This window comes from Rhincodon typus, chromosome 5 (assembly GCF_021869965.1).
Source record: "Rhincodon typus isolate 14 chromosome 5, sRhiTyp1.1, whole genome shotgun sequence".
In the NCBI taxonomy this organism is placed as follows: domain Eukaryota; kingdom Metazoa; phylum Chordata; class Chondrichthyes; order Orectolobiformes; family Rhincodontidae; genus Rhincodon; species Rhincodon typus.
The window spans coordinates 2,067,548-2,093,333 of NC_063336.1; the positions used below are offsets into that span (position 1 = coordinate 2,067,548).

A 25,786-nucleotide genomic window follows, 5' to 3' on the forward strand; every position below is an offset into this window, starting at 1 on the left:
TGGTGTTCCCTTGTATGTCTGTCTTCATGCTTCTAGATGCTGTCTAAGAAGCCTGGCTGTAACCGGTATACATTGCTATTACTAAGCATGAGTGGTGGTGGGGACGGATGTTGGTGGATATGGTACCAATTAAGGGGGCTGCTTTGTTTTGAATGGCATCAAAGTTCTTGAATGTTGTTGGAGCTGCACTCATTCTTGAGATTTGGGAGTATTTCATTACACAACTGACTTGAGCCTTGTAAATGGTGGAAAGGGATATGGGGAGTCAGGAGGCGAGTTACTCACTACAGGATTCCTAGACTCTGACCTGCTCTTGTAGCCACAGTATTTAGATTGCGTGTCCAATTCAGTTTCTGGTCAATGGTAATCCCCACAATATTGATAGTGGGGGATTCAGCAATGGTAGTGTCACTGAATGTCAGGGGGCAATGGTTAGATTCTCTCTTGTAGGGTGGTCATTGCCTGGTACTTGTGTGACACAAATGTCACTTGCCACTCATTAGTCTAAACCTGGATATTGTCCAGGTCTCGCCGTATTTGGACACAGGCTGCTTTAGCACCTGATGAATCACAAATGGTGCTGAATATTGTGCAATCATCAGTGAATATTCCCACTTCTGACATCATGATGGAAGACAAGTCATTGATGATGCAGCTGAAGATGACTGGGCCTAAGACACTGCCCTGAGGAAACTCTGCCAATGTGTCCTGAGATGACCAATCTCCAACAACCACCACCATCTCAAAAGCAAAATGCTGCAGAAGTCATATTGGACTCAAAATGTTAATTCTGTTTCTTTTTCTACAGATACTACGAGACCTGCTCTGTTTCTCAGGCAGTTTCTGTGTTTGAACCACAAACATCATCTTTTCAGCCAGCTATGACTTCAACCAGTGGAGGGTATTCCCCTGATTCTCATTAAATCCTTGATGCTACACTTAGTCAAATGCAGCACTAATGCCAAGGGCAATCACACTCTCCTCACCTCTGGAATTCAATTCTTAGCCCATGCTTAAACTAAGGCTATAATGAGTTCAGCAGATGAGTGGCTCTGACAGAACCCAAACTGTGTGTTCATTAGCAAGATATTGTAAAGCAAGTGCAACTTGATAGCACTTTCCATCAGGCATTCCATCACTGGATTTATGATCAAAAACCAGCTGATGAGGTGGTAATTTGCCGAGTTGGATCTGTCCAGTTTTTTGTGTTCAGGACATATCTGGGCAATTTTCCATCTTGTCAGGTAGATGCTAATGTTGCACCTGCATTGGAACAGCTTGGCCAGGGCATGTTGTGGAGTAAAAGTCTTCAGTACTATTGCTAGAATGTTTTCAGGGCCCATAGCATTTGCAGTATCCAGTGCCTCCAACTGTTTCTTGATATTATGTGGAGTGAATCGAACCTGTGATGACTGGGACCTCTGCAGGTGGCCGAGATTAATCCACTTGGCACTTCTCGCTGAAGACTCTGCCAATGTTTCAGCCTTATCTTTTGTATTGATATGCTGGGCTACCCTATTACTGAGGATGGGGATGTTTGTGCAGCCTTCTCCTCCAGTGAACTGTTTAATTGTCCACCACAGTCATAACTTGATGTGGCAGGACCGCAGAACTTAGATTTGATCCATTGGTTGTGGAATCGCTAAGCTCTGTTGATCACTTGCTCATTATGCGATTTGGCAAACAGGTGGTCCGGATTTGTAACTTCACTAGGTTGATGTTTCATTTTTAGCTATTTGTGTTCGGTTATCGAAGTGGGGCCAGTAGTAAAACCTGTGGTATAACAGCTCCAACAACCATTACCGTAACATTTTGCTACTATCCATGCTGTTACATCTTTTTTTGAGAACAAGCTTCGCAACACACCTTATGAAACAGCTTAGAAATATCTAAATTTGTCAGAGTTAAGCACCTTGTCCTGCTTATTGTAAATTAGTTTATGCTTTTCTACTGCTCACTAATTATACTAAATTTTGGAATTTAAAATTTGGGAGAATTTTTTTGTTGTCCGAAATGAATTGGCAGCTAATTCAGCACACAGTGACTGCCCTGATGTATAAATGAAAGCAGATCAATTCTTGATTTTGCAGGGAAAGGGAAAAACAGCAGGCACAAGAATAATAAGAATGGTCAAATCTGGTCCTAAATGATTGAATGAAACTAATGTCCTAAATGTTTTTAGTGGCTGTTGTGCCCTTCATATTACCTGTACTAAACATAATTATTTGTCAAAACTCACCTCCTGGCCAGCAGGGCACTCATTTCTTCCATCAGACCAGTACCTCCTATAGAAATTGGAGCTCCATTACTCCGTGAGGACTCCGATTTAGGAGTAGACACTGAACCAATGCTGCCCATTACAGAACTTGAGCCTTCGTCAGCCTGAAAAACAATAAAAACAGTGACCATTTTGCTTAAAATCAGGAATTTAAATCACACTGTCACCAGTACAACCTATATACTTTTGTTTTATAACTATATCTTTCAGATTGGTAAGATAGTTTCTTTAAATCTAGGATTAAAGGAAGGTGTCTTTCGGACAGAGAAAGGGGCAATCAATATCAGGTCGTAAACAGTTGAGCTGAGCCATGCCTCTTTCTTTCGAGATAAACGAAAGGAATGATCAGAGAAAACTATCTAGCGCGTTTAATTGTGTTATGTGGCATCATCACTGTGCAAAATGGGGCAGACTTTGCACTAGCAACTCAACACTGGGCATCCATGAGGTGCTGTGGGCCATCAACAACAGCAGAATTGTATTCCAGCACAATCTGTAACCTCATGACCCGGCATATCTCCCACTCAACCAGTACTATCAACCCAGGTTCAATGGAGAGTGCAGGAGGGCATGCCAGGAGCAGCACCAGGCATACCTGAAGATGAGGTATCAACCTGATGAAGCCACCAAACAGGATTACTTGCACGCCAAACAGCACAAGCAGCAAGTGATAGACAGAGCTAAGCAATCCCACAACCAACGGATCAGATCTAAGCTCTGCAGTCATGCCACATCCAGTCGTGAATGGTGGTGGACAATTAAACAACTCCTTGGAAGAGGAGGCTCCACAAATATCCCCATCCTCAATGATGGAAGAGCCTAGCACATCAGTGCAAAAGATAAGGCTGAAGCTTTCGCAGCAATCTTCAGCCAGAAGTGCCGAGTGGATGGTCCATCTCGGCCTCCTCCAGTCATCCCAGCATTATAGATACCAGTCTTCAGCCAATTCAATTCACTCCACATGATATCAAGAAATGGTTGGAGATACTGGATACTACAAAGGCTATGGGCCCTGACAACATTCCGGTAATAGTACTGAAGGCTTGTGCTCCAGAACTTGCCGCTCCCTTAGCCAAGCTGTCCCAGTACAGTTACAACATTGACATCTACCCAACAATGTGGAAAATTGCCCAAGTATGTCCTGTACACAAAAAGCAGGACAAATCCAACCCAACCAATTACTGCCCATCAGTCTACCAACAGTCATCAGTAAAGAGACAGAGAGTTCATCAACAGTGCTATCAAGCAGCACCTGCTTAGCAATGCCCAGTTTGGGTTCTGCCAGGGCCACTCAGCTCCTGACCTCATTACAACCTTGGTCCAAACATGGACAAAAAAGCTGACTTCCAGAGGTGAGGTGAGAGTGACAGCCCTTGCCATAAAGGCTGTATTCGACCCAGTGTGGCATCAAGGTGCCCTAGCAAAACTGGAATCAACGGGTATCACAGGGCAAACGCTCTGGTGGTTGGAGTCATACCTTACACATAGGAAGATGGTCATGGTTGTGGGAGGTCAATCATCTCAGCTCCAGGACCTCTTTGCAGGAGTTCCTCAAGGTAGTTCTTAGGCCCAACCATCTTCAGCTGTTTCATCAATGATCCTCCCTCCAATCTAAGGTCAGAAGTGGGGATGTTTGCCGATAATTGCACAATGTTCAGCACCATTTGCAACTCCTCAGATACTGAAGCAGTCCATGTTCAAATCCAAAATATCCAGGCTTAGGATGACAAGTGGCAAGTAACTTTTGCGCCACATAAATGCCAGGCTATGACCATCACCAATAAGAGACAATCTAACTACCACCCCTTGGCATTCAACAGTGTTACCATCACCGAATCCCCCACTATCAACATCCTGGGTGTTATCACCACATAAACACAGTGGCTACAACAGCGGGTCAGAGGCTAGGAATACTGTGGTGAGCAACTCAACTCCTGACTCCTCAAAGCCTGTCCACCATCTACAAGGCACAAGTCAGGAGTTTGATGGAATACTCCCCACTTGCCTGGATGAGTGCAGCCACAACATCAAGAAGCTTGACAGCAACCAGGACAAAGCAGTCTGCTTGATTGGCGCCACATCTACTCCGTCCACCACGGATGCTCAGTAGCAGTAGTGTGTACTATCTACAAGATGCACTGCAGAAATTCATCAAAGATCCTCCGACAGCACCTTCCAAACTGACGACCACTTCCATCTCAAAGGACAAGGGCAGCAAATATATAGGAACACTGCCTCCTTCAAGTTCCCCTCCAAGTCACTCACCATCCTGACTTGGAAATATATCACTGTTCCTTCAGTGTATCTGGGTCAAAATCATGGAATTCCCTTCCTGATGGCATTGTGGGTCAACCTACAGCTGGTGGACTGCAGTGGTTCAAGATGGCAGCTCACCACCACCTTCTCAAGGGCAACTAGGGACCAGCTGCCAAATGCTGGCCAGCCAGTGATGCCCACATCCCACAAATGAATTTTAAAAAATTGGAAACATGGTGAACGTATTTTTCATTGCCATGAAGGAGACAGTGGAAGTCATTTTGAGATCAGGTTGCAGACATCCCTATAAACTCAAAGATCTATAGCTAAATGCAAGGAGACAAAAAGGTAGATGTTAGCCAGGCCCACACCTTAAGCAGAGAAAATGCTGACAATGTACTGGTAGAAGTCCGAATACCAAATCTGTGAAGTGGTCAAACAAATATGGAGAGTCTGCCCGGTTGGAGGGAGGGAAAGAGGTAGGAAATACCAAGAACTTTCTCACAATGAATGATGGTGTTAGGAAAGGAAATTAATAGGTCTCAAACATGAACAGGAGTCAAGGGGAGATAGTGGCATAGTAATAATGTCACTGATTAGTAATCCAAAATCCCAGACATGTCCACCATGGCAGATGGTGAAATTAGCATTCAGTAAAGAACATTAAGATGAAAAGCTGGTATAAAATGGTGACCATGTAATTGCTGTTGATTGTTGCAAAAATGCATTTGGTTCATCAATACCATTTATGGATGGAAATCTGCCATTCTTACCTGGTCGGACCAACATGTGATTCCTGATCCACAGCAATGTGGTTGACTGCCAACCAACCTCTGACAGGGTGTAGCCAGCCACTTGGTTGTACCAAACTGGTACAAAGAAAGGACAGAAACTGGAGATATGAATTAGCATCAACATCAGTACTGGAAATACTAATGGCAAGCACAGGCCTGTCAATTCTGCAAAGTCATTCTTACTAACATCTGGGGCCTGTGCGCAAAACAATGTCTCAACAACATAATCAGCTTTTCTGGTGCATCATGATCCCACCAGAAGGACAGCCCCACCAGAGGTGGCAGCACGACGGTACACTGTCAGGAAAGAATTGCTCTAGGAGTCCTTAACATTCATTCCAGTCCCATGAAGCCTTATATCATCATGTCAAACATGGGCAAACAAACCTCTTGCTGATTACCACTTAATGCACCTCCTTGGCTGATGAATCAATACTCCTCATATTCAACATCTTATGGAGGAAGCGCCAAGGGACAGAATATATTCAAGATGGGGAACTTGAACATCCACTACCAAGAGTGTCTCAGTAGCACCAGTACTAACCAAGTGTTAAAAGGTGTAGCTACAATACTGGATTTGTAGCAGGTAGTCAGGGAACCAACAAGGAAATATTGATTTGGCCTTGTGCTCATAAATGTACTTTGTCACACATGCAGCCATGATCCATGATGATATCAGTAAAATTGACAACTGCAGGTCCAGTCTCCTCCTTGAGGTTATCTTCTATCGTGTTGGACGGCACTACCATTGTATTAAATGGGACAAACTTCGAACAGATCAAATAATGCAAAATGGACCATTCATGAGGCGCTGTGGGCCATGAAAAGCAGCAAAATTATATTCAAACACAATCTGTAACCACAAGACTCAGCATAATCCCACTTTCTACTACTGCAAGAATACAGGAGATTAAATCTGGATGTTTCAGGTCAGGTCCTGATGAAGGGTCCCAATCCGAAACTTTGACTCTCCTGCTCCTTTGATGCTGCCTGACCTGCTGTGTTCCTCCAGCGCCACACTGTATTGACTCTGACTCCAGCATCAGCAGTTCTTGCTATTTCCGGAGATCAAATCTTGTTCAGCAAAGAATGCAGGAAAGCATGCCAGGGGCAGCAGGCATGTCTAAAAATGAGGTGTCAACCTGGTGAAACTACGAAATAGGATTACTTGCATGCTGAACAGCGAAAACAGCAATCAATAGACAGGGCTAAACGATTCCACAATCAACAGACAGATATATAGTCCTGCTGCATCTAATTGTGGTGGACAAGTAAACAACTAACAGCAGGTGAAGGATACATAAATATTTCAGCGATAATAGGGTCTAGGCCCGAAACGTCAGCTTTCCTGCTCCTCTGATGCTGCTTGGCCTGCTGTGTTCATCCAGCTCTACACCTTGTTATCTCTGATACATAAATGTTCCTGTTGTCAATGCTTCACAAGCTCAGAACAAAGCAAAAGGCAAAGCTGAAGCATTCAAATCTATCTTCAGGCAGATCCAAGCAATAATCCATTTCAGCCTCCTTCTGATCATAGATACATAGAAAGCTAGAGCATCATAGTTACCAGTTGTCAGCCAATTTGATTCACTTTACACGATATGAAAAAACAGCCAAAGACACTGGATACTGCAAAGACTATGGGCCCGGGAATATTCTGGCAATAGTCCTGAAGTTTTGTGCTCTAGCACTAGCTGTAGTCTTATCCAAACTGTTCCAGTGCAACTGCAACACTGGGACTTTCCTGGCAATGTAGAAAATTGCACTGGTGTGCCCTGTACACAAAAAGTAAGACAAATCAGCCTGGCCAATTACCAATCATTCTAGTCTAGATCAGTAAGTAATGGAACGGGTCATCTATACAGCTATCAAGCAGCAGTTGCAAATGAATGAACTGCTCAGTGATGTTTGGTTTGGCTTTCACCACAGCCACTTGGCTCCTGACCTCCTTACAGACTTGGTCCAAACCTGGACAAAAGACCAAGGATCAGAGCTGGGGCCACAATTATTTACAATATACAATGACTTGGATGAGAAAAGTGAATGTACTATAGACAAGTTTGAAGATGACACAAAGATAGGTGGGAAAGCCAAAGGTGAAGATGACACAAAGTGTCAGCAGTAGGAGATAGGTTAAGCAAGTGGACAAAAACTCAACAGATGGAATATAATGTGGAGAAATGCAAGGTGAAATGCAAGGCACTTTGGCAGGAAGAATAGAGGAGCTGAATACTATTTAAGTTAAAAAGCTTCAGAATACAGGGATTTGGGAGTCCTCAACCATGAATTACAAAAAGCTAGAGGAGTTTCTTCTCTCAGAGAATAGTAAATTTGTGGAATCCTTTATTGCAGATGGCTGTTGAGGCTTGATCATTAAGCATATTCAAAGCTGAGACAGATTTTTAATCAATATGGGAATCAATGGTTTTGGGGAAAGGGAAGGAAAGTCAAATTGAGGATTATCAGATCAGCCACGATTTCATTCAATGGGGGAGACTTGATGGACTGAAAAATCGACTTCCACTGCTACGTCTTACGGCTAACCTCAGAGGTGAGGTGACAGTGACTGCCCTAGACACCACGGCAGCATTCGAGTACGTGTAGCATCAAGGAGACCTAGCAAAACTGGAGTCAATAGGAATTGAGGGAAAATTCTCCACTGGTTGTAATTATACCACACACAAAGGAAAATAGTTGAGGTTCTCGGAGCTCAATCGTCTTAGCCCTAGTATATCTCTGCAGGAGCTCCTCAGGGTAGTGTCCAAGGTCCAACCATCTTAAGCTGCTTCATCAATAACTATCCCTTCATCGTAAGGTCAGAAATGGGGATGTTTGCTGATAGTTACACAATGTTCAGTAACATTCGCAACTCCTTAGATACTGAAACAGTCCATGCCCAAATGCAGCAAGGTCTGAGCAACGTCCAGGCTGAAAAGTCACAAGTAACATTTGTGCCACTCAAGTTCCAGGCAATGACCATCTCCAAAGAGAGAATCTGGCGATCTCCCTTTGACATTCAATGTCATTACACTGAATCCACCATATTAACATTCTAGGGGCTTACCACTCATTAGAAATTGAAATCAACCAGCCATTTAAATACGGCAGCTATAAGATCAGGTCAGATTCTAGGTATTTTGTGCTGAATAATTCACTTCCTGTTTCCCCATACCCTGTACACCAACTACAAGGTACAAGTCAGGAGGGTGATGGAATTCTCTCATGTGCCTAGATTAATGCCGTACCTACAACATTTGATTGGCACTTCATCCACCTCCTTCAACTCAACACTAACACACAGTGGGAGCATCATTTACTAGATGCGCTGCAGTACATCACTGAGACTCTTCTCAAAGCACAAAAACATCCATGATCTCGACCATACAAAGAACAATGGCAGCAGATGCACAGAAACACCAAAATCTGCAAGTGCTCTTTCAAGCCACACACCACACTGATTTGGAAATATAGTGAGTGTGAAGGAACAGTGATACATCAAAATCTTAGAATACCCTTCTTTACAGCTCTGTGGGCAATGTGGATGCCAGTGTTGTAACTATATTGGAACAGCCTAGCTAGGGGTGTGGCAGTTGTGGAGCACAAGTCTTCAGACTATTGCTAGAATATTGCTAGGGGCCATAGTCTTCGCAGTGTTCAGTGCCTCCTAACATTTTTTGATATCATGTGGAGCCAATGAAATTGGCCGACAACTAGCATCTGTGACAAAAAACCCCTGTTCTGAGGAAGAGTCACCGGACCCGAAACGTTAACTCTGTTTTCTCCTCCACAGATGCTGCCAGACCTGCTGAGCTTTTCCAGCAACTTTGTTTTTGTTCCTGATTTACAGCATTCGCAGTTCTTCTGGCTTTTTTTTTTTACTAGCATCTGTGATGCTGGGGACCACTGGAGGAGACCAAGATGGATTGTCAACTTAGCAGTTCTGGCTGAAGATTGCTGCCAGGGCTTCAGCTTTATCTTTTGCAATGATGCATTGGGCTCTGCCATCATTGAGAATGGGGACATTTGTGGAGTCCCCTCCTCTAGTAAGTTGTTTAATTGTCCACCACCATTGACAACTGAATATGACAGGACTGCAGAGCTGAGATCTGATTCATTGGTTATGGGATTGCTTAGCTCTGTTCATCACTTGGTGTTTATGGAGGTAGTTCCATTTGGTAGTTTCACCAGGTTGACACCTCACTTTTAGACATAATCTGGTGCGGCTCCTGGCAACCCCTCCTGCGCAGGGTTGATTCCCTGGTTTAAATGATAATAAAACAAATGATTTACTACAAAAATGCAGCTCATTGTCACATACTCCAGAGCAATTAAAGATTAGCATTAAATGCTGATGCCTAGCCATTGACCTCCACATTCTGTTAATGAATTGGAGATAAATTCTTGAGAGCTGTGAATCATTTTGGGTTAGGTCCAGATGTCTACTTAAGACACTGAATAATGTAACAAAATTGTAGCTTTTCATTGTTATTGGAAATTGAAAAGGGTACATTCTGATCTTTAAACTATAAATTACCCACAAAAAGAAAATAGTGTTTAGTTAACTGTAGCTGTTTGTTTAGTCATTTGACAAAGAAGTTGTTTTAAAACATGAAAAGTTGTTGGATGTCCTTCTTTCAGACAATAACTGCAGTACATATTGCTCTTTAGACAATTCACAGTCTCTATGGAGGACGTAACAATGTCAACACAGTGATGAAGAAGGCATTTGGCATGCTTGCCTTCATGGGTCAGAGCACAAGAGTACAGGAGTTGGTACGTCATGTTACGGCTGTACAAGACATTGGTAAGGCCACATTTGGAGTACCATGTTCAATTCTGGTCACTCTGCTATAAGAAGGATGTTATTAAACTGGAAAAGGTGCAGAAAAGATCTACAAGGATGTTACTGAGATTGGATGGTTTGAATTATAAGGAGATAGGCTGGGACTTTTTTCCCTGGAGCGTAGGAGGCTGCGGGGTGACCTTGTACAGGTTTATAAAATCATGAGGGGCATCGATAAGGTGAACAGCCAAGGTCTTCCCCCAGGATAGAGGAGTCCAAAACTAAGGGCATAGGTTTAAGGTGAGAGGGGAAAGGTATAAAAGGGACCCGAGGGGCAACATTTTCCACAGAAGGTGGTGTGTATATAGAATGAGCTGCCAGAGGAAGTAGTGAGTACAATTATGACATTTAGGGCAGGTACATGGATAGGAAAGGTTTACAGGGATATGGGCCTAATGCAGGAAAATAGGACAGTTTAGTTTAGGACAAGTTGGGCCAAAGGGCCTGTTTCCATGCTGTATGGTTTATGACAGAGGCACAAGATGTTAGCAGCGTCCTCTTATACTATTTACTCCAACTGGTAAAAACCAAGCCATACAGTCTTTCCTCAGCCAATTAGGCCACTGAATCAAGATTTTACCTACAGTCATCTCTCACTCTAAACCCAGAGAAAGATTGTCAGGTAAGATTCACATTATTTTTTAAATTTCCCATTAAGATAAAATCTCCAAAAAAAAAGGAAGATTTTGAAACATACATCATGACATCAGGGTAGACCAAAATGCCTTACCTCTAACTAAGTGCCTTATAAATTATGGCCACTGCTATAATGAAGGAAGTACAACATCTACAGTGCCAGGAGCAAAGTGTCACAAATAACACAGTCATACATGATCAGACAATTACTTTTATTTATTTAAACAAAAACAAAATTGTGTGGATGCTGGAGGTCTGAAGTGCAAAATAGAATGTGCTGGAGAAACTCAGCTAGTTTGGCAGCATCTGTGGAAAGACAAGCGGAGTTAATGTTTCATGTTCAATATGATTCTTTGAAACTGTTTTTCTAGGACTTTGTCTTTTTTTTTAAATTTATGTTAGTTAAGGTATTTAGTCCTATATATTAACCAAGCTGAAAGGAAGAACTGCCCTGCTTAACTTCAAATAATAATGAGATTTTTCACATCCCTGACTGTCAAGATGGGATCTTAGTTTTTCATCTGATCTGTAAAATGGCATGAATGATTGTGCAACAATCTCTCAGCACTATACTGCAGTATCAGGCTGGATTACTTTCCTCAGGCATTTCTTCATTTGCTGAGCACTACCCAGACAAAATTATTGGATTCATTGTCATGAATGATCAAGATTGAAAACATTAACTCTTCCATAAACAGTTATCTACTTTTGTTTCAGAGTTTCTGCATCTGCAGCATTTTGAACAACAGCAGAATATACTGTTTAATACACGAGTTGGATTTAGATTTGAGAATTAACGCTCTATGACTTGGACTTACCCGGGCCACTTTTCTGAGTTTTGCCCCAGCCAATGCAGCTGCTAATCCTGTCAATGGACGATCATCTTCAGCCAAGGATGATGAAAAACCTGAGGAGGGAAGAGGTGGGGCAGGAGGAAGAGGTGGGGCAGGAGGTAAGGTTTGCCCTGGAAGTGGTGGTGGTCCAGGTGGAGGAGGTGGTCCTGATACTGGCAGTGGAGGTGCAGGTGGTGGAACTGGTGGCGGTGGTGGTCCTGATGTCGGTAGCTGTGGTGGCCCAGGAGGAAGAGGGGGTGCAGGTGGAGGGGCTGGTGGTCCTTGTACACCGTCGCTTGTTGGGGCAATACCTGTGTTGATAGAATAAAATAATCAGATCAAATGTACCACACCTGAAACAAAATTGTTTTGTGTTTGTATGTTCCTTGTGAAAGCAAATAAAAAAAATAACTATCATAACTCCACCTTTAAGAAATTAAGATCTTTCTCATTACTCAACTCAGTATTTTGCACATAGGAATTGGTTCCATTATTAAAATGGAATTTTTGTGAGGCTGCCCCCACATTCACCAAAGGATATCAGTTTCAAACAGGATTGGGCAAGGTGAGGACCCTGGGACAGGTGGTTAACACCACCAAGAGGTGCAGGTGAAGTGAGGATGCTGAGGCAAGCAGTCAACATCACAGTGAGGAGTGGGCAAGATGGGGACTTCATGCTAAGGTGTAAGGAATTAAATTAAAAATTAGAGAAATTCAGCAGATCTGGCAGCATCTGGGGAACACAATTATAACTGAGGTAAGCAAAGTCAACCAGACACAAGGGGGAGGCAATGGCCTCGTGGTATTATTGCTGGACTGTTAATCCACAGGCCCAGGTGATGTTCTGGGGACTTGGTTTCAAATCCTGTCATGGCAGATGGTGGAATTTGAATTCAATAAATATCTGGAATTAGGAATCCAATGATGACCGTGAATCCATTGTCGATTGTTGGATAAACACATCTGGCTCACTAACGTCCTTTAGGGAAGGAAACTTCCACCCTTACCTGGTCTGGCCTACATGTGACTCTAGACCCACAATAATGTGGCTGACTCTTAACTGCCCTCTGGGCAATAAATGCTGGTCTAGCTAGTGACGCCCTCATCCCATGAATGAATAAAGGAAAAAAAAGAATAATAATATTTGACTTGTAACATTAACTGTTTTTTCTCTCCACAGATGCTGCCAGGCCTGCCAAGATTTTTCCAGCACTCTCTGATTTATATTTCCGTTTTCCAGCATCTGCAGTACTTTGCTTTTATGTAAGATTAGATCCCTGGTATTTGTTATTCTTTAAACTACAAAAGTAATCTTCATGGATAGTACATACATTGAAGTGACCGAGAGTGCTCAGGCAGCAAGTAGAATAAACGCACCAAACAGGTGCAGCATGAGTACCCTCTCTATTGGATTTTCTGTCTTCGAAACCACTGCGGGAGAGATGGCTTCTCAGGAGAATGCAGTGAGAGCTAGTCTGTAGCATCGGCAGTGGTCAGTGCAAAGGACTGAGGGCAGATTTAGGGGGCAGAGGAGAGTGGGAGAGAAGAGGAGGAGAAAAGAACAGTGATTGGGCATTCTATCATAAAGCGAACAGACAACCATTTCTTCAGTGTCGCTTCTCTAGTGCCAGGGTCAAGGGTGTCACTGAGCAGCTACAGGACATTCTGAAGGTTGTGAACAACCAGAGATTGTGTTCCATGTTGGTTCCAACAACATAGGTAAAAAGAAGGATGGAATCCTGCAGCAGAATATAGTGAGTTAGGAAATAAATTGAAAAGCAGGACTTCGGGGTAGCAATCTCAGGGCTCCTCTCAATACTGTTGCACATGTGTGGTCCCTTTAAAAGATCATCTGCTTTTTCTATGCTTAGAGATTTAAAATGGACATCTGTGAGCAGCAGCTTGAACATTTGCAAGCACATGGAGAGCACCCGAATTGACACATTTATTCCAAAAGGCCGTACAGTTAGCAGGCCAAAGGGCAGTTTTTTCCAAGACAAGAGGCTTTTGAATTTAGCCAATCAATTTGAACCAGGTACTTAGATACCAAAAACCTATTAAATTTAAGTCTGATGGCTTTGACAACATAGGACCAATCCTATTGTAAGAAATATTGATATGTCTTCAAGGGTATAAAAAGAAGGGGGCAACTGGACAAAGACCCCAGAGCTAGCTGCAATCCGCCAGAGCAAAACAGCCCTCAGCTCTCGAGAGAATCGCTGGCTCTCACAACCTCCACTATGTCTTAGGGAAAGCACCATCTAAATAACAACAGTACCAATGGTATAACTAGTTAATATTCCTGACAGAAGAATCGACAGAGAAGGCACTGAACATTCCGGAAGATACGTAGCCTGGCTGTAATTTCGAGAGACTAAACATAGAACATCGAACATTACAGCGCAGTACAGGCCCTTCGGCCCTCGATGTTGCGCCGACCTGTGAAACCAATCTGAAGTCCATCTAACCTAAACTATTCCATTATCATCCATATGTTTATCCAATGACCATTTAAATGCCCTTAAAGTTGGCAAGTCTACTACTTTTGCAGGCAGGGCATTCCACGCCCTTACTACTCTCTGAGTAAAGAACCTACCTCTGACATCTGTCCTATATCTATCACCCCTCAATTTAAAGCTATGTCCCCTCGTGCTAGCCATCACCATCCGAGGAAAAAGGCTCTCACTGTTCACCCTATCTAATCCTCTGATCATCTTGTATGTCTCTATCAAGTCACCTCTCAACCTTCTTCTAACAAAAACAGCCTCAAGACCCTCAGCCTTTCCTCATCAGACCTTCCCTCCATACCAGGCAACATCCTGGTAAATCTCCTCTGCACCCTTTCCAATGCTTCCACATCCTTCCTATAATGCGGTGACCAGAACTGTACGCAATACTCCAAGTGCAGCCGCACCAGAGTTTTGTACAGCTGCAACATGACCTCATGGCTCCGAAACTCAATCCCTCTACCAATAAAACCTAACATACCATACGCCTTCTTAACAACGCTATCAACCTGGGTGGCAACTTTCAGTGATCTATGCACATGGACACCGAGATCTCTCTGCTCATCCACACTACCAAGAATCTTACCATTAGCCCTTTTTCATAGAAGTGGGACTTGTATTTATTGGAACAGCATACCATTTGATTCTTGCTTTATTCAGGAATAGTTAGAAGGGATTTACTCAGTTTGTTAATAGTTTAGTTAATTTGCTCACTGTTAGATAAATAAATTGTTACTTGTTGATTTTAAAGTGAGTGTTAGGGATTTATTTTATTTAACCACTAGAAGTTGCTGAAAAGCAGGTTACACCACTTTGCAAACTCCTTTTACAGTTTATAGGGCGAGGTGCTCCTCTTTTAGTTCTCAGGGGGTGGGGGGGTCAACTTCTGCTTTGTAACAATACCAATGGGTAGCGAGATTAGAAATAGGAGAATAGACTGAATTATTCTTTGGCTGTGGTGATGGTGTAGGATATAGGGATTTAGATTCTTCAAGCATTGGGATCAGTTCTGGGGAAGTCAGGACCTGTACATGCCAGTCAGCACAACTGATAGTCTCAAAGGAGTGTTTGTCAGTACCGTGAAGCAGGGTTTAATTGGAAAGGGGATGGGAACCTAAGTGGAGAAACAATGTGAGAAAAATAAAGATGGAAATGAAGGATATTAAAGTCAAAAACAAAAGTGGAAGGCAAAAGAAACAGGAGTTAGCAGTAAATTTAACCTTTAAGAAGTGAAAGGACAGGGAATACTCAGCCGGTGGAAGGATACTACGAAGCTCACAGGGATAGAGGGATCTTAGAGTGGTGTTCACAGATCCCTGAAGGCGGCAGGGCAGGTTAATAGGGTAATAGGGTAATTAAGATGGAGTACCGTACACATGCCTTTATTAGTGTGGCATAGATTACAAGAGCAGGAAGCTTATGTGGGAGCTATACAAAATTTTGGATATGCCCCAGCTGGGGTACTGTATGCAGTTCTGGTCGCCACACTATAGGAAGGATGTGATTATACTGGAGTAGAAGCAGAAGAGATTCACCAGGATGTTACATGGGATGGAGCATCTTAGCTATGAAGAGAGGCTGGATGAGCTCTGGTTGTTTTCTTTACAGCAGAGAAGTCTGAAAGGGGACCTGATAAAGTTGTGTCAGATGATGAGGGGCACAAACAGGGAGGATAGAAAGCAGATGTTTCCCTTTGTTGACGGATCACTATCAAGGGGGCATAATTTTAAGATGAAAGGCAGAAGATTTAGGGGGGATTTGAGGATTTATTTTCCACCCAGAAGGTGGTGAGAATCTGGATTTTACTGCCTGGGAGGGTAGTTGAGACGGGAAACTTCTCAACATTTAAAAAGCACTTGGATGAGCATTTGAAATGTCAATAGTAATCGCTGAAAAGTGGGATTAGTGTGGATTTAGAGTAGTATCTTGTTGGTGCAGCATCAATGGACTGAAGGGCCTCTCCTGTACTATATGATGCTATAATTTAAATAGGGTTAAAGTCTAAGAAAAGTGTAAAAAAAAACAACAACAGGTCTAAAGATGCTGTATCCAAATGCACAAGCATTTGCAAGAAGGCAGACAAATTAACAGTGCAAATGGTCATATACAGGTATGTTATGATTGTGATCACGGAAACATAGCTGTGGGGTGACCAAGGATGGGAATTGAACATTCAAGGGTATTCACAATATTTAACAGCTTTTCAGTGGTATTTTTAGTATTTGATCTTTAGCAATGGCAGGAAAATGGAAAACAAAGTGGGTGCCATTGTTAATAAAAAAAAATGAAAATCAGTGAGAAAGGATATTGGTGTCGGAAATCTAGATGTGGACACAGTCTGGATGGGGCTATAAGTAACAAAGGGTGGAAAATATTAGTGTGCTCGTTAGGCTGCCAAACAGTAACGGTGACATAGGGAATGGCATTAAACAAGAAATTAGAGATGCAGGCAACAAGGGTGCTACTGTAATTTATCATGAGTGACTTTAACCACATATCGGCTCAGCAAACCACATTACAATAATACAGTAACAGTTGAATTCCTGGACTGTGTACAAGATAGACTTTTAGACCAGCACACTGAGGAAGAAAGGGTCAAAGTGTACAAATTTTAAACATTTCAAAAAAAGATTGAGGAAAGCATTTCTGCACTTTTGAAATCAGTGACTTGGACGAGGCTTAGAATGTACAGTGTACAGTGTCACAAATATCAAAAATTTGGAAATATACTGAACTATGAAGAAGATAGTAATAAATTTCAAGAATATCTCGATAGGCTAGTGAAAGGAGAAGACATATTGATGAAATTTGACACAGAAATATAAAGTGAGACAGTGATGTATTGGTACTCGTATTGCATGTGAAAAGGTCTCATAAATTAGATAACTGAATAGATTATCTGTTTTCATGCTGTTTGTTGAAGGCTAAACGTTGGCTAGCTATGAGAAGAACTTCCTTGTTCATTGAGAAAGTGCCTTGGGATCTATTACAGTATTTTGAGAGGGCAGACGGGCTTCAATTTATTGATAACTGAAGTCACACAACATAAAGAACTCTTCTCTCTACTGTCTCTGAAGCTTTCACATCTTTCCTCAATTGCAGTGCAATATTCCAGTGTTTTGTAAAGTTCTTCATAGCTTCCTTGCTTTTAAACTCTTTCCCTCTATTTATGAAGCCCAGGATTCTGTATGCCATGTTTCATCACTTTCTCCAATTCCCCTGCTATTGACAATGATTTCTGCTTGTTTTAAAAAATTATTTTCATAGCACGTGTGCAACATTAGCAAGGCCAGCATTCATCCCTGCAGCACTTGAATAGAATTGTTTGTTCAGCCATTTTAGAAGGCATTTAAATATTAATAACATTGCTGGGTGTCTCAAGTTACCAAATTGGGTAAGAGCTTAAGATATAGCAGCAGAATTAGTCATACAGCCCACTGTGTTTGCTCCATCATTCAATCATGGCTGATATATTGCTCAACCCCATTCTCCTGCCTTTTCCCCATAACCTTTGATCCCCATACCAATCAAGGGGGAGGCAATGGCCTAGTGGTATTATCACCGGAGTGTTAATCCGGAGACCCAGACAACATTCTGGGGACCTGGGTTCGAAAGCAAGTCACCTGACACTCATCATAAGTGCTGTTTACCCTACAATTTGTTCATGCAGTGGGGGACATTTTGTTGGAGATAAACAGGAACCAAGGGATGTGTAAAATGGAGATTCAACCAGCAACAAGCAGCTGATTGACAATAAGTTAGCATTCACCAGACCAATGACAAAGGTGTTCTGCCTGGCAATGACTTTGTGATTGGTTCCCAGGTAGCTGAACAACTTGTGAGTGTGAAAGTTTGAGCAGAAGCCAGTAGACATCTGGAAAGGAATGATTTGTTCTCTCTGCAGTACAAAATACACCTAAAGCCTGAAGAAAGCCAGTTTATTTTCTGTCATTAGTGTTATAAACTGTGGCTCTTAATGAAGCTGTCAAAGGCATTCTTGCAAAATGAAAATTTTCAGTAAAATGCTTCTCTTTTCAGCAACTTTAAAGACAACATGATGTCTATGGTGGACTTCGATGTTAATATAAATCGGACCAATTACATTGGTTTATGTGGTATGACAGTTAAGTTTGTAGAATGCGTTCATGACTAAATACCGGGAGAAAAATTATAGGCCACTTTAGATCTGGTTTAATGCAGTGCACAGGATAAATTAATAATGTCATAGTAAAAGATTCACTAAGAAATGGTGATCATAATGCAACCACCTAACCCTACTCTCTCAGATCACTCATTGTCTCCCTACCACCTCTAGTATTTCAGGTTCCTCAAACCAACCCTTAAACTTCCCCAACTATCACAGATTTGTCTCCCGTGAATGAATAAAGGGGAAAAAAAAACTCTCTCTATCTTAAATACACTCAGTGACTTGGCTTCCACAGCCTTCTGCGACAATGAGTTCCACAATTCACCACTCTCTGGCAGAAGAAATTTCTCCTCATCTCAGTTCTAAATAGTCATCCCTTCACTCTGAGGCAATGGCCTCTAATCGTGGAAATATTTTCTTCATTTCCAGTCTATCCAGGCCTCTCAGTATGCTGTAAATTTTAATCAGATCCGCCCTCATCCTCTAATCTCCACCGTGTACAGACCTGGAGTTCTCAACTGCTCCTCTTATGGCAAGCCCTCTAGACCCCTTTAACCCAGCACATCCTTCCTTAGATATGGGGCCCAAAACTGCTCACAATATTCCAAATATGGTCTGATTAGACCCATATACAGCCTCAGCAGTACATCCTTGCTCTTGTATTCTGAACTCCTTGAAATTAATGCTAACATTAAACCATGAGACCATAAGGTAGATGAACAGAATTAGGCCATTTGGCCCATCGAGTTTGCTCCATCATTCAATCATGGTTGATATGTTTCTCAACCCCACTCTCCTGCCTTCTCCCTATAACTCTTGATCACCTTACTAATCAAGATCCTATCAATCTCTGTCTTAAATATGGTCAATGACTTGGTAGATTATTTCCCTAAAGGACCAGGTGTGATGTTAGATTAATTAACATTTGTTTCATGGTCACTATCACTAAGACTTGCCTTCAGTTTCAGATTTTATTGGTTCATTCAATATAAATTTAAACCTATATCACCAGTACATTTATCTGGACCTCTGGATTACTAGACCAGTGCTATCAAAACTACTTAACTGCCCATGAAAATGCCCTGAGGCTTTGAAGAGTGAAGAATTAGTTACATTAACGAGAGGTATTAGATTTCAGAAAGGTCTGTGGACTGCATTGTTAAGTAGCTTTTGTTAATTCAGTACAACCCTCAACTCATCACATGCAAGTCACATGAAAGAAGTTCCTGCAGATTTGTAAAACATCAAGTAGTGTTATACATCTTTCAAGGCACAGACTGAAAATTCAGCTGATTTGATCCAGGAATGAGATTTTCCACATGTAGTATCAAAGGCAATCCCATTTAAAATCACAAAGCAATCGTAACCATTATTCAGCATGTCAATGTAATATTTAATTCCTATCTGAAGATTTTACTTAAATATTCGTATGATATCATGTGGTTAGAGTACAGTTCGACAGTTTTGTCCCCTCTTTTCTCCTGCCCTGCTGAATGAGATATGAGGAGGTGCCATGTCACCATGTTTCATTTGGAAGGCTAGTAATTCTTATCAGACTATTTGTAATTATATCCTTCGAATAGTTACATGTACACATTTCAGCAATCAGAAGGAAGTAATTCCCCTCTCACTTCCACAGAGATATCAAGGCAACTTACATCACCTTTACAGCAGTGAGTGAAGACTTAGTAAAGATGCCAAAATCTAATCCAGGATCTTTACCAGGTAGATATCGGTCAAGTAATACTGCAATAAAACTCGCATTGATACAATTTATTTAGCTTACTGGTCTGCAAAATGACTTGGATTTTTGTAACACTTCTCGTGAACACCAGATGTCCTTAAATGATTAACAGTGCATCTTTCATGAAACATAAAAGTGCCACAAAGTTGCTAAGCAGCAAAATGGGAGTCAAATAGTTAATACTTGGGTTACACAGAATCAAACAGTTTTGTTCATCCCCCAGAACTGATAGATTGTAGCAGAGAGAAAGCCTTACCCTGTAGAACTGTAGGTTCAGCCAGCTGAGGGGGTGCCTGGGTGATCGGCTCAGGAGCCGAGGAGTCTCCCAGCCAAAAGAAAGAGTTCTCAGCAGAAGCAGGCTGCTTAGGGGAGGTAGGAGTGACTGTAGAGGGAGGTGGTGGTACAGAAGGCTGAGACATAGGGACAGTGGTACTGGAGAATGCGGGAGAGGTGTAAGAGGATGCCATTGAGAGTGGCAGATGAGATGGAGGACGAGGAGGTGGAGGTGGTGGTGGTGCAGACTGAACAGGATTTGAGGCTTGCTGAAGTAAAATATCTGGTGGACCATTAATGCCAGTAGGTGATGGTGGCTTCTGGATTTGGATGGGAGTTGGAACGGGAAGAACTGGTCGGGGGCCTGTGGCTTTGGCAGGTGGACTGCTTATAACCACGGGTGGTGAAGGTGGAAGAGGGGAAAAATTAGTGGCAGACCAGACCACTGGTTTGGGCGCTGAGGGAAGAGATGGAGGAGCACTGATGGGAGATGGGGGTCCAGGGGTTCTATGAATAGGACGGGGAACAGTTGCATAATGGGGTAAGACAGGATGGAAGGCAGAACCAAGTGAAGTGGCAAAGCGAGATGCTGAATGGCGTAAAGGTGGAGTTGGTGGGGTGGAATTAGACGAGGCTAGTGATGCATACTCTGAGACAGAATCAGATGAAGAGGGAGTGAATGATGAGACAGGGACAGCAGACACAGCTTTTGTGTAAGGTGGGGGAGGAATTGAAGGCGGTTGACAGCTACTATATTCAGGAGGTGGTGTGTTGTATTCAAAAGATGAGGCTGGAAATGAAATGGATGCAGCACAAAAAGGAGACAAGAGGAGAGAGAAAGAAGAGAAAAAATATGGCTAACATAGTAATAAAATCAGTTGTGAAAGAAAACCGTGTTTTAAAAAGCTGCAGTTTGCCTCATAGGACTGTCTTGATAAATCAACAGAAACTTAGTGCAGCCTACATCAAAAGTGCAGCCTACATCAAAACAGTCTTATCAAAGAGTGCAAGAAATAAAATGAAATCAATCTCTACACACGAGAATCAAAATTTTGAGTTCAATCGGGTATTCACCTGTTTCAATGTTGCAGTGCAGCAAGTTTAATAATTTAAACTGGATCAAAACAATCCAGATTTCAGCTGGTTAACTCTACCCACCCACCCACATAAAGGGACACTTGCCCCTTCTCTATATATGCACAGCATTTTCTAAGCGCTTGCTCCTTCTATTTCGGGCTTATCAAAACTAAACCACTGTAGATTTGACTGAATATCTCAATTCGTACTTAACTACAAAAGCTTGGATTAGGAAGAGTCTGGATGGATTGATTCTTCCCTGAGTTTTCATGTATTTACATTAGAAATCAGTGATCATCCCTCCTCTTTAAAACAAAGAATACAGACTCTCCACATTCAATCTTGGTCAATACCAAATTGGTTGATCTCAGTTCAGAAAGCACTGGTAGGCAATAGTGGTTCTCAATGAAGAAAATTCACCAGGTTACCATTTCCTGATTAGTATTCAGAGATCCCATTTGGAAAATGCATGCTTGAGTAGGTGTTAGCTGAGAAACGAGATCACACATTTGTCAACTTCATTACGTGGGGCACAAACTTTGTGTTACAATTCTACAGACACTAGTTAGCTGAGTATCTCAGTCAAAATATCCATTTTTCATGCATAGGTAAGGTAATCATCATCAGGATCATAACTAATATTAATATGGTCACAACAACATCCAGATACTTGAGCACTTTCCAGCAGGAGTCACTGAGTAGTAATGAGGAGCAAAGCACTGGCTGATTTTTCATTTCCACTTTCAAGTACACTCAGGTTGAGTGTAGTACTCCTGCTGAGATGAGCTAACCCAGCAGATGAGGAAGTAAAGCAGGCACTTATTGGTCAGTTGGGCCATAAAACTATTTTTAGTCTTTAGAAGTTGAGTTGAATGAGCAGAATTTTCTATGTTAATTTTTAAAATTCTCAGATTTCTCATTATTAATCTTGTTTGCATGAGTGAATTTTGGAATTGTTCGTGGCAGTTAACATAGAGATAAATAGCTGTTTCCTTCACGTTTCAAAGTAATCAATCCCCTTCCCTTCATGGCTAGTCCTGCGAGGCAAGCTGTAGGTAAATGCATAATTCAGAAGATTAATCAATATTAGCCAAGGCTAACCATTATCCATTCAATGACTCTATGAATCAGCATCTCTCTAAACACAAAGCAGACTTTTAATACGGCTACAGTATCCCTTCGAGGGCGCAATTCAAAGATGCATAAGTACAATCCGCTACCATTATTCCTCAATTTTCACTGTTTTGAATTTCAAGCTCAAGTTAGTTGGCTGATGAACTTCCCAACCAGACACACTAAACAGTTTCTCATTGTGCATGTGGAATTTATATTTTCTAACAGTTTATGTTTCTGATAAAATCTTATCCTTTTTCTCTCAAATGGTCTCTGCACAAGTCTCTTTCCTTACTTGACCAAACCTTGTTACTGCATCGTGAAGTGTAACAAGAACAACTGAAAATCAGATATAGGACAAGTTATTCAATTGTTACCTGCACTGCCAAACAATGATCCCAAACAATTTCCTTAATTATTTTTATTGTACTGTGTTCTGCAGTTCATTGAGTCTTAGAATCACAGAGATCTGCAACGCAAAAGAAGGCCCTTCAAGCCCATTGAATCTGCACCAGTCAAAAACAACCATCTAACTATTCTAATCCCATAGTCTTGTATATCTTGGCGTCATAAATGTGGAGCCTTCATGAATTGAAAAGAAGTTGTTAATTTCAAAATGAAGATTGGTCGATTTTAGAACACAATTGGATCAGAACAGACTTCACAAACAGAAATATGAATAATTGCAACTAGTGGAATATGTCCACATAGCACAATGCAGATTCAAATCCAGATTGACAATGCATCGCTCTAAAGAGAGATATATTGGGCAAGATTTTGTATTGAGATTGAAACTGAGATAAGGATATTTGTACTCATTGTTATTACGGAATAAATCTGATAGCAACTTCCAAGGTTTACTTCAATAAACTAAATGTGTGAATCTGAAAGTTTTCTACTGAATTACCTTGTTCATCCAAAGGTTGTGCTATAACATTACAGACGGTTCAAGGACAGAGTCAATTTAGCTAGAACTACAGAATAAAGATGGTGCAAGTCTTTAAATAACCACCAACTAGTGAAAAGGATGTCGAAGGACAAATCTTCAGGACAATTACAGAGAAATGTTAACATTATAAAGTATTATAATAGTGACTTCAATGACCAAATATAGACAGGGATACTGCTAGTGTAAGGGGCAGCGAGGGGCAAGTGTTCTTAGATTGTTTTCAGCAGATCTCCTACAGCAATATGTGTCTAGACCAACAAGGAAGGATGCATTTGTCTCTGGAAATGATTTGGGCCAAACGGATCAAGTGTCAGTGGGGTAACACTTAGGACACATTGGTCATTGTATCATCAGGTTCAGCGTGGTGTTGGAGAATGACACGCAAACCGAATAAGTAAAATAATTTGGTGGAGAGCTTACTTCAACAGGGCAAGAAAATATCGTAGCAGAACTGACTGGAATGAGGGGTTGATGAGAAAAAGAGTAACTGAACAATGGGACACCATGGATATTGTCGAGGTATATTCCCTCTAATGAGAAGTGTGCTTATGACATGGGTAAGGCAGAAAATACAATTAAGATCCAACAGGAATACCAAAGGTTGAGGAGGAGGTAAAAGCAAATAACAGAAGCAAAGTGGAACTGTGAAAAAAGACTAGCAGATAACACAAAGGGAAATCCCAAAGTCCTCCAATGGCATATTAACAGTAACAAAGTGGTTAAAGTAGGGCCAATCAGGGACCAAAAAGGGTATTTACATGTGAAAAAATACAGTAAAACAAACAAAGAACTGCAGATGATGGAAATCTGAAATAAAAACAGAAATTACTGAAGAAACTCAGCCTGTCTGGCAACATGTGTGGAAAGAAAGCAGAATTAATGTTCCTGATTTCAGGGCACTGCACTCAAAACGTCAACGCTGCTTTCTTTGCAAGCATGCTGCCAGACAGGCTGGGTTTCTCCAGTAATTTCTGTTTCGGTTTTAGATTTACACGTGGAGGCAGGGAACAGGCTAAGGTGTAAAATTAATACCTTGCATCTATCTTTACAATATAAGATGCTGCTGCCCAGGTATTGATGACATAGGAGGAAACTCTGTCACTAGAAGGATCCAAAATTAATAAGGAAGAAGTCTTGGATAATTTATTGGCACTTAAGGTTGACAAGACACTGGGACCAGATGGGATGCATCCAAGGATTTTGAAAAAAAGACAGGGTAGGAAGTGCAGGGAAACTGGCCACTAACTTTCAACCTTCCTCTGGGAAGGTGCCAGAAGACTTGGGAAAATTTCTAGAAACTATTATTTGGGATAGAGTTAGTAGTCACATGGGGAAAGATAGATTGATTAGGAAGAGTCAACATGGATTTTTAAGTGGAAAATATGTTGAACTAACTCACTGGAATTTTCTTTGAAGAGGTAACAGAAAAGGGTCAATGATGGCAACACTGTTGATGTGGTATACATGGATTTTCAGAAGGTTTTTGATATAGTGCCAAGCAACAGATTTGTGAGAAAAGTTATTGTTCATGATATAATAGGGACAGTAGCAACATGAGTACAAAATTGGCTGATTGACAAGAAACAGACAGTAATGCTCAATGGATATTTTTTGGGTTGGAGGCTGGTTTGTAGATGAGTTCCCTAGGGGTCAGTATTGGGACCCTTGCCTTTCCTGATATAAATTAAAGATCTGGAGCTTGGTGTGCAAGAGACAATTTCCAAGTTTGCAGACGAAGCTAAACTTGGAAGAATTGTAAACTGTGAAGAGTGTGCACCTCTAGAATGACACTGCCAAATTGGTAGAGTGGGCAGATAAGTGGCAGATGAGGTTCAATGCAGACAAGTGTAAGGTGATGTACTTTGGTCAGAAAAACATTAAAAGCCAATATTAAATGGGGGACAATTCTAAAGGAGGTGCAGAGGGACCTGGGTGTATATATGCATAGATCTTTGAAGCGGCAGGAAAGGTGGAGAGGGCAGTTAATAAAGTGTTCTTGGCTTTATTTATAGGGGCATAGAGTACAAGAGCAAGGGGGTGAAACTGAACTTGTACAAGACATTTGTTAGACCTCAGCTGGAGTATTGTGGACAGTTGTGGTGCCACATTATGGAAATACATGAATGCACTGGAGATTGTGCAGAAGTAATTTACAAGAATGATTGCAGGAGTGAGAAACTTCAGTTATGAGGACAGATTGAAGAAGTTGGGACTGTTTGCCTTGGAGAAAAGAAGGCCCAGAAGAGATTTAATAGAGGTTTTCAAAACCATGAGCGGGTTGGACAGAGTAGATTGGGAGATGTTCCTGTTCATAAAAGAAAATTATCCTGCCCAGA

General features: G+C 41.7%; 1 protein-coding gene across 2 annotated transcripts in view; it reads right to left on the minus strand.

Moving 5' to 3' along the window:
• enah (ENAH actin regulator) overlaps nt 1–25,786 on the minus strand; it is a 281,703-nt gene that overhangs the window by 56,626 nt on the left and 199,291 nt on the right. For both annotated transcript variants that reach the window (XM_048597460.1, XM_048597461.1), the window contains 2 exons: nt 11,626–11,951; nt 2,240–2,382 (listed from right to left, as the gene is read on the minus strand). In XM_048597460.1, the coding sequence (XP_048453417.1) occupies nt 2,240–2,382; nt 11,626–11,951 (469 nt within the window). The remainder of the gene's footprint in view (nt 1–2,239; nt 2,383–11,625; nt 11,952–25,786) is intronic.